General features: G+C 40.3%; 1 protein-coding gene across 3 annotated transcripts in view; it reads right to left on the bottom strand.

Moving 5' to 3' along the window:
- Window positions 1-200: 200 nt before the first annotated feature.
- klhl32 (kelch-like family member 32) overlaps window positions 201-15,381 on the bottom strand; it is a 34,991-nt gene continuing 19,810 nt past the window's right edge. For all 3 annotated transcript variants that reach the window (XM_059339852.1, XM_059339853.1, XM_059339851.1), the window contains 7 exons: window positions 14,759-14,857; window positions 11,466-11,681; window positions 7,630-8,356; window positions 7,433-7,491; window positions 4,747-4,939; window positions 2,725-2,819; window positions 201-1,397 (listed from right to left, as the gene is read on the bottom strand). In XM_059339852.1, the coding sequence (XP_059195835.1) occupies window positions 1,236-1,397; window positions 2,725-2,819; window positions 4,747-4,939; window positions 7,433-7,491; window positions 7,630-8,356; window positions 11,466-11,681; window positions 14,759-14,857 (1,551 nt within the window). In that variant the 3' untranslated portion in view covers window positions 201-1,235. The remainder of the gene's footprint in view (window positions 1,398-2,724; window positions 2,820-4,746; window positions 4,940-7,432; window positions 7,492-7,629; window positions 8,357-11,465; window positions 11,682-14,758; window positions 14,858-15,381) is intronic.

Below are 15,381 nucleotides of genomic sequence, written 5' to 3'. Positions count from 1 at the left end.
CTGTCTCCCACAATCACCAAGTCCCATTTTCTGTCATTGCTAGTCATTTTCCAGCCTCATCAAACTGCAATGCATCCCTTCATGTGAGCGGCTTTCTGCATTCCTTTTCTCCAGCGTTATCAGAGGTGGTTGGAGAAGCAAAAGAAAGACCATTACCTATTAACAGTTCTCATAAAATGCATCCCACATGGATTTATGTAGCTTCTTTATTCTGAAAATGCACCATATATTCTTTCAGACACATGTTATTTTGGACAGGGAATTGCAGATAGACATCTTTCTTTTGGTCAAAGCAGATTTTGTTTTGTAAATCAGCACATTTATTATAATATCATACACACTTTTTGGAGAATATTCACCAGATATTCTCTGAATGATGATAGACATTCATTTTGAACAAACAGTCTTAGGTCCTGAGCAATCTCACACACACTTACACAGGTCGACAACACACACACACACATACAGTAGCGTGTCACTGCTGATGCAGAAAAATCAAGTTATTTTTACCTTTTTTGAATTTAAAAAAATGACATGGTTATTTATGCACTGATGAGCTCCAGTTTCAGGCTTTTGTCAACCCAGTCAGTAGTTTTAAAGTACATGCGAGTCAATGAGAAAACAGGCTTTGTCCTCTATATCTTGAAAAGCATCCTGCGATTTTTTTCAGGCCACCAAAGTGATTATAGAGGTTAGATGGAAATGCAATACAGTGAATTAAGCTAGTAAAGCTCACACAGCCCTATAGACAGTATCTTTGCACTCCTGTGAATTGAGCAATTAAGTAATGTCCGCTTCCCATAAGTCACTTATTGGTAATGGGATTGGCATTTTGTTCCTGTCTTCTTTGGGAATTATAATCCCTCGAGTTTTTTTTTTTTTCTTAACTTGCTTCACTGGACATCATGAATACTTTCTCAGTCTTTGGGGAAATACAACAGATATGCTGTATTATTGTGACAGCAGCTGCTTGTTTTTGAGTTTTTTTGTACGAGGTTGCAGAATAACATGGCTCTTGTAGCTCAGGAAAAGTATTGTTATTACATTTGGGTCTTAGAGAAATCCCCGTGCACTCGTGTGACAGAGATGGCAGGTTCCACAAAGATAGCTATGATCAGGTACATTTTTTTGTCAGCCATGTTTGAAATAAAATACTGGCAGTCCAGAGTTGAGTTGAGGCTCTTCCGTTTTCTGGTTATGTGTTCATGTTTTCAGACGTTTTGTTCATCAGCGGTTTAAACAGCACCTATCCTGTGATGGGGTACTTGTAGAGTCTGTAGGTTTGGGCAGGTGAAGTAAGGAGCAGGGAGGAAACAGGTTGCTATCCCGTTGGAGGCGAATGGCAGTGTTGGCCCATAGAAAACCTCCTCCTTCCCCTCTGTGCTCAGATCCAGCACCTGGGAAGAGGAAATGTTTAGTTTATTTTTTTGTTTTTCATAAAATACCCTCAAGTAGATCAGTTTGAAAATAACTTAGCAGGTTGTGTGACAAGTAGTGTTTAGTATGTGTCAGGGAAACAACAGTGGCACTACTAAGGTTCATACATTATAAGGATAGGACTTTTGTCTATCAAGGCTTAATTTCCCATTTTCACAGAAAAAGATTTATTGGTGGATTGCATAGCAACTTTAAAGGTGCGCACTGCCCCCTACTGTACCTAAGTATGTGAGTGGTGTGCTTGTTAAATTGATTAAAGCAGTTTGGCTTCTAATTATCTGCTACAATTGTATTGGAATATAAAATAATAACATACACATCAGCCAATAATGAATTGGCTATAATCTTGTTATTGGACTATCTATCTATCTATCTATCTATCTATCTATCTATCTATCTATATATATATATATATATATATATATATATATATATATATATATATTTTTTTTTTTTTATATATATATCTATTTATATAGAGAGAGACACAAAATGAGTTTTGTAGCTTATTTTTGAGATACTAAGTAGGGATGCATATATACTATATACTATATTAGCATCCCTACTTAGTATCTCAAAAATAGTGACAAAAGCTACAAACTAATTTTGAGAAAGTTTAGTTTGAGATAAGTACGTCATTATTTTGAGAGTCATTTTTTGGAGAATACTACTTTATTTTGAGATACTGAGTGACACATTGGAAAAGTTTCTCATTATTTTAAGATATTTTTTTGTTTTGAAAAAGCTTCTCATTATGTTTCAATTTTTGATCATAGTGACTCTAAGAAAGTTTCTCATTATTTGAGATACTAAGTCATTATTTCAAGATAAGTCTTTATTTTGGCAGTGTTTCTTATTATAATGACCTACATGATCTTTTTGTTTGATTACACTGGTGGAAATGGGCTTCAGAGCATACTCAAGGCAAGAAAAATCATATTAGAAAAATATACTCATCACCCTGAAGTTCAAACTATTCTGTTAATATTTGAATATCACACAATATTTTTGACATTGCTTGAAAGATTTTTGACATCATCAGAGACCTGTTACATATATTTTCAGTGTTTACTTATTAAAACATTTACTCTTCATCTGGATTCTGGACCCTATCCCATTGTTTAATTATAAGAGATCTATGCTCTATATTTTACAGTTTCCGTGTTGCTGTATCACTTTACTGTGTGAATATCATTGACAACAGAATAGCTAAATTAAGACCCTTTATCTGACAAACTGAAGAGTGACAAAGGTTACCAGGCTAAATCTGTAAAGCTCATCCCTCACCTGAATGCATGCCAGGGGCTCGTTGGTCCAAATGGAGTATCCTCCAACCACATAGATCCTGTCATCATGGACTGCTACTCCGGACTCATTTTGACCTGGGGAGGACAGAGCCGACACAATGCTTCACTGTGCCAAGCAGAGGGCATTCTGACAATATCACATCCACGTCCCCCCGGGAGGCAGAGAGAGAGGGAGATAAATGGAGAAAGATGGGGCAAGGGCGAGAGCCGAGATTGAGCTCCTGTTCTCTTTCCTGTGACTTTGTCTTAAACTTTCACAGATATCATAGGAGGAGGAGGAAAGTCATACGGGAGTAGAGAGGGAGGGATGAATAGTAAAGTCACCTGAACTTTAAACCATGTCAGCCTTCATTGACAACTGTTACATAAAATAAGAGAATATGACCACATCCTACAGTATATGTATGATGATGATTGTGCCTCTAGGTGCAGGCTGGTGGAGGTGGAATGGAGGCTATAGATCCGGTATGCCCACAGGTCCAAAGTCAGGATATATGTGTTTATATTGTATATCACACTACCGCCTACTCACAACCAGCAGGGAGGCAGTATGTGTTGTGTTTTTATTTAATGAGAGGAGAAGCAGAGAGCTTTACTCAACCTATGTACCACATACAGTTCATTACTGGAATTAAAAATATACTGTGTTTGAGGTTAATAAGCATTAAAGCCCCTGAAAACTTCTCTGTAAACATGAGATATTCATGACTTAGTTACCATAAAAGTTAAACCTTGAATAAAACACATTTAATGTATTATGTATGTTAAAATAGGTATTATGTATTAAGGTCCCCCTCCAGATATGTTTTGATAAAAATAGTCTGACACGATTAATATTTAGTTTACCATGGTTTTCACACATAAAACAAGAACAAAATAGTCATTTGTGCACTGAAATTCCAAGGCAGAAATGCTTATGTTCCCCTGATATGTCTTGAAGCATTTAAAAAAACACCATATGGACATGTTAAAAAACTTGATTTTTATTGGAGGGGGACTTTAAGATTTTAACATTTAAAAAGTCAGTTAATTAATGTTTGTATGTGTATGTGTGTGTGGTTTGATCAGATTGAATTGACAGTGACCTGGCGACATAAACAACTACCCTATAACAGGCATCACATTTTGAATGAAATGTTGCTAACATAGAAGGAGCCTTGTGCTATGTAAAGAAATGTTTTTGTCAACAGAGTCTGGTGGCTTTGAAGAGAAAAGGGCTGTCTGACAGGAAGGTAAACTGGTGAAAATGTAGCTTTCACTTAAACTGGTATTGATTTTTTTCAGATGGGCCCTTTAAAAGGTGACTGCAATAAGTTTTGTTGCGGTTCCCATCCACAGCAGTACATCACTTCACTTCTGTGTCAGTACTCATGCTCCTTCAAACTGGGGGCGTGCTGGCCGCCACCTACTGTAGGTAATACACTGACTGTGGATAAGTACCTCATACAACACTTCAAAGCTAAGGGGAGTTGCAGAGTCTGGTGATTATTGTCTACTAACACCTCTCACAGACAAATAAACATTTGATCCAGTGCTCATATGAAAATATTGCTTTAAAAGAAGCTTTAAAATATCTTTAAGGTTGGTTCCAGAGCTAACGATGTTCTAAAGTTCTAAAGTTAAAGAGCTGCAATAAAAATAATAATCATTATTATGTGATATATTATTTTATTTCCCATGTCCATCTCTTTAATTACCTGCTACTCAAAACCTCATTCATCACATAATAAACTGCCACTGATATCACCATTCTCATCTAACTTTCATTAAGAAAGTGAAGAAGCATATGTCAGCTTTTAAATAACTGCGTTACATAGAAGTCTTACCTAGCAAGCTATTTTTGTAGCACTTTATAGCGTGATGTCCACCTGTTTCTGTCTATAGCAGCACTGGCAGAGCAGAGGGTTGGCCAACTGGTTACTATCAACAGATTTATCATCCCCAGAGCATAAATTTGAAAGTGTATGCATGGTCACATATGTGGTTTGTTCACTTTGCCTACCCGTGAGGAGGCTGAAGGAGCAGCGTGTCCATTGGTCCAGGTCCATGTTGTAGGAGTCAATGTGGCGCACCAGGATGCGGTCGTTGTTGTAGTCCAGGTCGTTGCCGCCTAGCACGTAGAGCTGCCTCCTCACGGCCGCCATGACGTGGTAAACCCGCCTCTGCAACATTGGACTGCGGGCCAACCACTGGTCCTGAAGAGGAGGTGGAGGTGGAGGTGGAGGTGGTGGAGAATGGATTAGGGGAAAAGCAGATGGAAGGGAAGAAAGAAGGAAGAAAATGATTGGATGCAGATGAGAAGGAGGTGAGATGTAGTACGAAGAGGGAGGGAGGGAGAAACAGAGAGGGTGGGAATGAAAGGAGGATGAATAAGAAGATTAATATTTAAGCATATCCATGCATGGGTAATTGATGTATGCTCAGTGCTAGATAAATAACGTGACACTGGAGCTCTGGTTTGTACTAATGACTTCCCTCCCTATTTCTAATCATATGTTTGAGCCACTCCATTTTACACCGAGGATCCCTGCTCATTTCACTAAGTGTGTCGAAGCTTATTTTGTGTCAGTGTGTGTGTTTGATTGAGGCAGAGAATGAGAGTGAGTATGCGTGTGTGTGTGCGTCTGCTGGGAGCTGACGGGTGGCCATCTGTTGAGGGTAGAGTGGGTGGGGGGTTGCTGTTGCTCTGGCAGGTGAATGTAGATTCATGGTGAATACAAATGAGACTCTCTCCCTCTCTCTTTCACTCGCTTCTTCGTTCCCTCGCTTCCACGCCGACATGTACAAACACGGACCCATATGGATATGCACCTTACACACATACACACCTCATACCTCCATACTATATACAGCCTCATCAAGATCCAGCCCTCTTTAACAGCTGGCACATATACATACACAAACAGAAACTGCAGCTTACTACATTCCACAACAGTTAGCTGTGAGAATCATATACAGAAATGATATTTAATTAAACTGATTCTCATCCATGATACACTGAAGACTGCTCCAGAGTAGATGGAGGTGTATATATGTGTGTGTTTACTTTGTAATTAAGATAAAAGGTTGTAACCTTGAACAGGGAATATTGGGATGATTTACATTAAAGGACCAGTAGCAGTTATGGTTTTGTATCTTGAATAGTTCGCAAATACAATACTACACTATGGAAACATATTCTAAACTGTAGTGCCATTGGTTTCCATTAATTTCCATATGGTGTGAAAATCAATTAGCAGACTCTTGACACCTGCCTGTTGTGTAATCCATCACAGCGAACATAATGTCTGCATTCATTTTCTGAAAAAGGTCATTATTGTTGCATTGATGTTGTTTAAGTGGGGGATTTCTAAAAGTATGCACTGTGTCACCTTCTAACAATAATATTATTCTGCCCGAAAAAATTATGCAGACCTTACATTAACTGTCTAGACTATCTTTATATATATATATATATATATATATATATATATATATATATATATATTACATTCCAAACACTATAGGATACCCTATATCCTTACACCTATATCCTTAGAACAAAACAGTGATCAGTGGAGAAATAAAGGAGAATCCGATAGTGATTCCAGCAGGATGGATGCATAGATATATGTACAGTGAACAGCTTTATGTACACAGTAAACGGTAAAAGCAGTGACTTACAATATAGATATAACACTGGTAACACTAAATAAGGAAATGAGTGAATAAAGTACATTATGTAGTTTGTAACATGATGGGTTACGCAACTCAGCAGGAAGCGAGTCTGACAACTGACTGTACAGAACTGAATTAGCGTGGGAGTTTCTGGCATAAAGTCACCTACTTGCAAGGTGCATGGAGAAGGAAATGCAGTCTTAAAGGGTCAAAACTATAGCAACACTCGTAGTAGTACTGAGAACATCAGACCAACACGTTCGTAGCAAACCCTGATGACTGGTAACACTGTTGCCAGTTTGTATGTTTTTTTGTCTGTGAATGCATTATGAAACAATTTAAGGGGAGTGTTGTCCTTCTCCTTATTTCAGACCCAGAGTATGGCAACATGCCAAAACACATTAGTCACAAAGTGTTGCTGGAGTTTTGACCTATTATAGAACTGAATGAAACCAGATGGCTGTGTTGAAAGTAATAAAATAGTTGGCCACCTGGTGGCAGCACAATAATCTGCACACACAACTCTATAAACTGGTATGGCAAATGTGTTTAAAAAAAAAAATCAATGTATTGACTAAAATAATCCTTCTCATTCACCACCTATAATCCACTCAAAGTATGCTGCGGTGTCTGTATCTGCAGAGACCCTGCAGGGTCTACTCTCCTTTAGCTCTGTTTTGGTTTCCACCAACTCCTGGGGGCATTATTAATATTATTCTTTAGCTGTTAAAATGTATAAAACCAACTAGTGGCTAACGGAGTACAAAACTTTGTTTTTTGAAGCTGGGCAGGTAGTGCGTACAGTGGTTTAAAAACAGCTGCTCTGTGACTGTTGGAAACAGTGATAATGAGAGCAGTGAGACAGGCAGGTTGTAAAACCAAAACTGAGGAAGCTGTAGTGTTTGATGATGGTCTGTCATAGTGAGTGATACCTTTTATATTACTATACAATATACACATATAATTCGGAGTCTTGTGACCCCCAACAGAGCTTATTTGTTTAATACAATAAAAGAGATCTCATCGGTTACCTGTTCTGGGTCATAGACCATCAATCGATTCTGGTACTGAGCTGTGTTTGTCACCCCACCTGTAACACAAAGGAGCAACACATTGGTACAAATGTGTGTGCCTGTATGTGTATATAAAGGTGTAAACTCGAGGGGAATGTAATGCATATGTGAGAGTGTCTGAGTATCTTGAGTCTGTCTTCCTTATCTCTGTATACCTGAGACCCAGAGCAGGCTGTCAGCCACACAGCCGGCGTGGCAGGACAGTGAGCGGTCGAAGGGTTGGACAAACATCCATTTGTTCCTCTTGGGACAGTAGCGCTCCACAGAGGGCAGCACCTGCCTCAGCTCATTCCTGCCCCCCACTGCGTACAGGTACTGACCCAGCACACCCAGGACAAAGTGTTCTCTGCAGGCCTTCATGGGGGCGATCTCAGTCCAACAGTTTCCCCTTGGGTCGTATCGACAAGCAGTCCTTACAGCACATGTCCTCCCGGTGGCGTGCTCCACCTCCCCACCCACAACAAATAGAAAGTTTCCCATTACAGCCACGCAGTGGTGGCTGCGCCCAGTGGGCATGGGCGCCAGCTCGCTCCAGTTCGACCCACCTGCAACGCGTACATGTTCCTGTGCAGCTGGGTTGAAGTACCGCAACTCCCTGACTCTGCTCACCTCCCGCTTCCTCCCACCAGCGATGTAGAGGGTGAGAGACTGGAAGCGAGGCCTGGTGCGGGCTGACTGGCGGAGGGGCTGGGCGAAGGTGGCGTGGTGGTAGTCCAGGGCCTCCTCCACAAGGGCGGCAGCAGTAGGGCTGGACTGGACCAGAGAGTGGCTACGGGCAAGGTGGTGCAGTGTTGGGACGTCCATCAGGCCATAGCGGACGTGTTGGAGTAGATCCTCAGTGTACTGGTAGCGACAGTCATGTTCCAGCCACAGAACGACCAACTAGAGGCAGGATGAGTAAGAAGAACTGTGTGAGTTATAGACGGCATCAACATTAGTTTCTACTTACACAAAAAGAATATAAAGATTAATGTGTGATTTAAAGTAAAAAATAACTCAAATTCATTACTGCACTCTGGGCCCGGTCCTCTTATTAGGTGGCTTATCAGGTCTTCATTAAAATACAGAGTGGCACGAAAATTCACCAATCACTAATGTCGCATACTACTGGACCTACGATTTTCACTCCTCCGGCCTGAGGGGTCACAAGGTAACAACAACTGCCTCAGTTACATTGCAAAGGCATTGGTGGCAATCAGCTGAGCTTAATACAAGCCTTGTGTAGTTTGTTGCTGGCCACAATTTGGCTTATGCATCACTGTGCATCGCGGAAACTTTTTGTTGCACTGCAAATTTGGATCACAGAAAATGATTCACTCAAGTTACTCATGTGAGACGCACCACTGTAAATAATGTAACCATTAACATTACTTTCTGTCATCAAACTTGGCGGAATTAACCACTACACTGTGGCTTTGTACCTGTTGTGAAACCTGTTGTGGAACTAAACACATACAAAAGATTTTGCTGTGTCTCAGTAACAGTAAATGGATCAAAAGGATGCCAAAATAACTATAACATGAAGCTGATGTGTAAAATCTGAATTTATGCTTTGTCATATCTTTCTGCAAGACAAGAAGTTAACAAGTTTCAAAAAGCTTGCTTGTGAACGGAGTTCAGGATGAGCAGGGCTATGCTGACTGCAACTAACACAGCAGTATGTACCCAAAATAAACAGAATATGTTGTGATTCAATTGAAATAGAATGATCAAAAGGATGCAGATGTATAAACAGTCTGAATTCATGCTTCTTCAGGTCTGTCTGCAAGATGACAAGCAAATCATTTTTTAAATACTTGTTTTTTGACAGTTAAAGCTCTGCAGGAGAATCTCAACAGCTGGTGTAAATCTGCACTTTAAAAAAAATAAAAATAAATTATTGATAAACTGAGTTCAGTATACTGAAATCAGTATTGTTTTTCTAGAGCCAAGAGGAGGTTCTGGAAAAAAAATATTATTAGATGCTTCTTTTTTTAGTTGAAACTTCTATCTACCAAAACACTTCATTTGGCCCCTTTAAAAAGTGGGACAGGGAAAAGGAGGAAGTTAAGATGGGGGCAGGATAAGATGTCAAAAACACAGAGATGGAGAAAGGACTAACGGGTACAAGAAGGAAGTAAAAAGAAGCAAGAGACAATATGAAGCCAGTGTGAAAAGAATGAAAGATGAGAGGAATGAGTGAAACAAAACAGGAATATCAGAAAGAAATTCTAGACACCTATAGGCTATTATGGCAAGACTGAGGCAAGAGAGCTCTGCATCCATACTTGCCAACACACACACACACACACACACACATATTTATTAATCAGCAGCATTCAATATAGAGACTGTAAATATCCACAGGCACCTTCCTTTGTTTAATGCAGGCGAACTGGGTTGCGGAGAATTTAATTGAACTTGAGAGCTGTGGAAGGTTATTTAGTTGCAACGAGGTGTGAATGTGGGCGAGATGACTGGAGATCACTGATACCATTATCAGGAAAACAAAGTGGTTTTTAACGTAATCCGTGCAGAGACAAACCACTTAGTGAAACAGATTAAAGACAAGTTTTTGGGGCAGTGGAGACTGGCAACATATTGTTTTCAGAAAAGGATGATCACAGAGAAAATTCACAATATCGCACCATAATAAAAACACAGCATTTGGTGTATGATGTAAAGACAAATACTCAATGTGTCCTGAAAAGCTTTCCCCTTCAATCCATTCTAGAGGTGTGAATATGCAACAAACATTCAAGTCAGGGTTGTCTTTTTGTGGTATCTGTGCCACTCTCCTGTCTCTACCTCCCTCTCTCTATCGCTCACCCCGCCTCTCTCCTCATTGCTCTGAAGTGACAGTACGTGTGTGTGTTTCTGAGAGTATGTGTGAGCGTGTGCACTACGGCAGCTGACTGTGAAGGTCACGCTGCATCACGCAACTTCCTCAGGGCACAGAATAAATCAACTCCTTCTCCCTCCTTCCCCTGCGCTCTGAAAGAGAAAGTGTGAGAGTGTGTGTATGTGTGTGAATGGGTGAGAGTCAGACCACAAAAGACAGGGAGAGAGAGTGAGGGTGAGATATAGTGAGGGAGAGAGAGAGAGAGGTAAGGGGAGGAGGGGAAGCTACAGAAAGGCAGAGCAAAGGATGGCAAGAAAGAAGAGAGGGGGAAAAAAAACAAAGCCAGAGAAAATGTGATTTCCAGAGCGTGAGAGACTCTAAGAAAACTCTGAGTGACGATGATTGACTGCCAAGCTATATCGGTCCGGTATTGGCGTGCACACCCCCTCACCCCCCACCCTTTCGGACGACGGTCCCCGCTTGCCGTTCGCTTCCGTCTGATGCCCAAATTAACCTTCTGGGCGAAGTGAAGGAGGCCCAAAGCAGCCTAATCAGAGGCTGATTATGGCGGCGGCGGCTGGCTAAAGGGTCAGGGTAATTGTGCCATCAGAGGCCTGATTGTTTTCAATCAGACGGGCGGCCGAGTGACAGCTGGGGGATTGGGGCCCTGATGGAGCCGCGGTGGGCCTAATCAGAGAAGAGAAGGGGAGAAAGACAGAAAGGGAGAGAGAACAGAGGAGGAGGGCGGAAGGGGGGAGGCTGATTGGTGCAAATGAAAAGTCAAAACAGTAAGTCTCCACCCCGCACTGCCGCTTCACTCCACAATCCTGTCTGTTCATGACACATGCACACACACGCATGCACTCTTACATGGATGCATGGACTGACATATGTGCCATCATGTTCAAACGGTCAAAAACTGTCCTTTATATTGCATATCGTCGTTAATATTATTAACAGTATGAGAGGCAGTGTTTAAGTTGTTCTTTATTAGTGTGTGTGTGTGTGTGTGTGTGTTATATACAGAATAGTTTGGTACCAAGATGTAATTTGTTTACATTTATAACCTTAGATTATTGTTACTTACCATAACACTACACTTGAACTCCTTAATCATGCATCCCATGCATCTATTTGCATGGGTTGCATGACCACACACACTTCCAGTACCTTCCATATCTCCTCCTCGCTCAGAGAGGTGAGGCGGTCGCTCTTCAGCACCTCCCTGAGGAGGCGGTAGGGCAGCTGCAGGGCCTCATCCTGTCTGCTCTGGCTCAGCTCAGACAGATGCTCCACCAGGAAGCCCACCACAGCCTCCTCTAAGGCGGGGAGGTGGAACAGGTCGGCCACGCGGTACAGCTCCAGGTAGTTCACACTGCTCAGTTCCTGCAGGATGAATACATATACATATAAAATTAATGCACATATTAACCATAAATGGTTTCTCTGTACTAGAAACAACAAAAGATGACATAAACCAATTTTTATGATTAAGTGATAAATCGTAATTTTGTTATTTAATATTTTGTTTTGTTTGTCTTTTATGCTCACCATCATTTTATAAGAATGTGTCATATTAGCTATTTTGATACATACACACTCATCCCTGAAATACATATATACATATATAGGCCACACACAGATCTTTATTATAACTGTTTTCGATTTCATAGTTAAATATCATTACAGATACTAAAGGGCGAGAGAGAGAGAGAGAGGCGGGAAAAGGGTAAATAAAATAAAAGGAGACCTGACTAGTAGAATTAGACTGCCATCTTCTGGCTGTCCTTTAACACATACAGTACAAATATGCATCAGCTAGTACTTAGTCTGTAAAAAATATACTGCCTTTATGGATCAACCACTCTGTTTTTATGTATGTATACTATGCAGCGCTTTCCTAGAAAAAAAACAATGTATAGAATCATACAAAATCATCCCTGTCACTAATCACTTACAACCCAGAAGTGTGTGTTGGTGTCTGAAACCCTGCATTTCCTCCTTTTTTTTTCATTTTGCTATGTTCAGGTGGTTTCTGGATGTTGCTATTCTGGCATAAGGCTACAAAAGTTGTGAAGTTGTCATTTGCTAATCCTTTTGACATATTCACACACAAAACACTACATGTATTGTTCAAAATGATTTAAAAAAAAATATACACTCTTTTTGAATACTGACTGTGTCTCATTCTGTTTTTATTTATGCTTTCCACAGTGTCCCAACTGCTTTAGAGTACGGGTTGGATGAAAATAGCAGACACAGAGCTGAAAAACCACAAATATAGAGAGGCAAAACACCAAGTAGACAAAGCTTGTTGCAAAACTTGAGTGAATCTGGGGTTGGCTTTCACTTTTCTTGAGCAGGGAAGGAGGGGCCAAGTTTGATTGTTGTGTTAAAAAACAGTGCAACAATTCCTGCATAGCATGCCTTTATAATAGATATTTTACACTGATATTTTGAACATTAATTTCACTACTAGAACTACTGTTTTTCAGAAGGAAAAATTGTCTAAAAGTGTATATTTTATTCTTAAATAGTTTTAGTATGATTAAAGTTCTTCATTAAAATATAATAACACTCTTTAATCTAATATTAGAATGATGATTACACAGATAACAACAGCAGCTATCACACGTGCATACCAGTCAGCAATTATAGCTCTACACCAGTCTATGCTCTACACACAGCAAGTGTAATATCGATCAGTTATTCAATATTCAATTAACTGAATTCTGCACATCAGTATCCATTATATCTGAGGTGGATGGTCATGGCGACCTGATATATCTGATTTTCAATCAATCAATCAGTGTGTATTGGGAAATCAATGTTATTGGTCGGGCCCTACTGCCTACTATGCACACAAACCAAATTAGAAGGTCAGCTGACATGTGTTCTGAAAAAGAGGATGTTAACAGGTGAAGAGATAAACAAACAAAAAAATCAATAAGAGTTTGCTGTTTTGTTTATCATGAGGTGCAGTCTGGTCACTGCAAAGCAGTAGCTGTTGCAACCACCAGATGGCACTTTTGAGCTAAGTTGTCCATTGTGCAGACTTGGAAGGTAAAATACTGAATAAAAAGATTATAGTCTGGTGGCAAGGATTCAAATGCACAAGATGAAATAGCAGATGCAATGTGGAGTATTTGTATGTATGTAATTATATTATTCTAAAATGCACTGAATTCCATGGAAACCATTGAAAACAGTGTGTCAAACACCTGCAAGTGCTTCTGCTCTGCAACAACTTGATTTGTCTTTATCTGCTGCAGCTTTTCACTGCGTACCCAGAGGACAGTAGGCTGACTTTGCCTCTGTTCCAACAAATCCATCTTAGTCTCTGTGATAAAATACATAAAACAAGCAGCAGGGTGGCCTAGTTCTTCAAGAGAGCTGGACGCAGGCACCTTAGATGACAAGCATCCACCCCACTGGAGTGTCCTTGAGCAACACAATGAATCTGTGCCTGCTGCAGGGCATTATTTTCTAGCTGACTTTAACCTTTAACCTCTCTTTGGAGTTTTTTTTTCTTCCTTTTTTGTGCATTAATTACTTTTAACATCAATCTTTGCAATGATGCTAGCCTAAAGGAATAGCTTGATTCTTTGGAAGATGCTTCTCATTGGCTTGCCAAGATTCAGATAAGAAGTAAGATACCACTCCAGCTTGTCTGGCTCTGTCTAAAGGTAAAAAAAAAAAATCCACCTTCCAGCACCTCTTCTCACACTTAAAACGAGTTCAAAAAGTGACTGCACCCAGCCAAGCACCAATAAGTGTATTTCCCAAAACGATTCCTTTGTTGATGTTACTGTAGCTGCTATCAGCACAAGCATCATTTTGTCTTCACTGTTTTTTGTACAGCAATTCGAAAGGGAGGATTATAAGCAACGTTCATTTCCATACCACTATCTCTGTTACGATCTGTTTTTGGACGTTTCGACTTTATGGTTTATGAGCAGCATTGTTCCAGAAATCTGGATGCCTTATCTGAATTTATTTGATTGTCTTGTATTTGTACAGACATGTTTTACTCAAGTGACAGTCGATAGTCAAAAAACACATGTATAAAAATGAGCAATGTAATGTTGATCCAGCCTGACAGAGGTTGCTTGTTTATACTGGTCTTTGACGTGTTACACCATAAATCCTGGTCCATGCTGCTCTGTTGTTTGTCTGAAGGTGAGTACTTACTGGTTTCTGGTGCAGTTGAGAATTGGATTGTGAAATGTGTGAATAAGTCATCATATAAAAGCTATTCCACTTCAAGCTGAGTGGCCCATTTGTACATTTTCTTGATATTCCCTGCAGACACGATCAAATGAGTGGAACACTCTTCTCAGAACTCCACGATACTACAGGATTTCTATTAACCTGATGAGAACTCTGTAGTGTGAAGCGATTATTCCTCTGATTCCTCTTTAATGTCTCCAACTCACAGTGTGTGTGTGTGTGTGTGTGTGTACCTGGATGAGGTAGTGTGAGCAGAGGCTGAGGAGTTCCAGCAGCTGAAGGTGGCTGCCTGCAGACAGGACGTCCTGGATCACCGCTGGCTCCAGCAGGATCTGTTCAGAGGAGACAAACAAGGTCAATGGGGTTTTTTTCTACCTCAGTTTCAGTTTCACTGCAGTTGGGTTGCAGTTCATTATCAAACTCATTGACTTTACAGCATTTTAGTGTCAGGGTTTTTTGGTTTTAATGACATTGCCGTCCCTGGGGGCTGAGAGTGGAGGTGAGTTGGGTTCATACTGAAATGACAACTCACAGCAGCAGACAGGAGAATAGTTTCAAAGTTTGACACCAATGATTTGATCAGCTTAGGGAGAGCCGGCGTGAGAAAGGGAGACAGATTAGTGAATGAATGAGGCTAAAAAGTCTTATTGAACTTTCACTAAGCTTCCTTTGTTTTTAACAATTTTCTGGCATCAAGTCAAGATCGTTGAGAATAATTTCTCTCAAAAATGTAGGGAGTCAGTTGAGATATCAGTCGGTTGGTTCACCACTTGAGGCCAGACTGAAATATGTCATTCTATGTATTGTCATGAGATATGGTCCAGATATGCATGATCCCCAGATGAAGTCTTCTGAC

Source organism: Centropristis striata, chromosome 8 (genome assembly GCF_030273125.1).
Source record: "Centropristis striata isolate RG_2023a ecotype Rhode Island chromosome 8, C.striata_1.0, whole genome shotgun sequence".
In the NCBI taxonomy this organism is placed as follows: domain Eukaryota; kingdom Metazoa; phylum Chordata; class Actinopteri; order Perciformes; family Serranidae; genus Centropristis; species Centropristis striata.
This window is presented reverse-complemented; position numbering and strand designations above follow the sequence as displayed.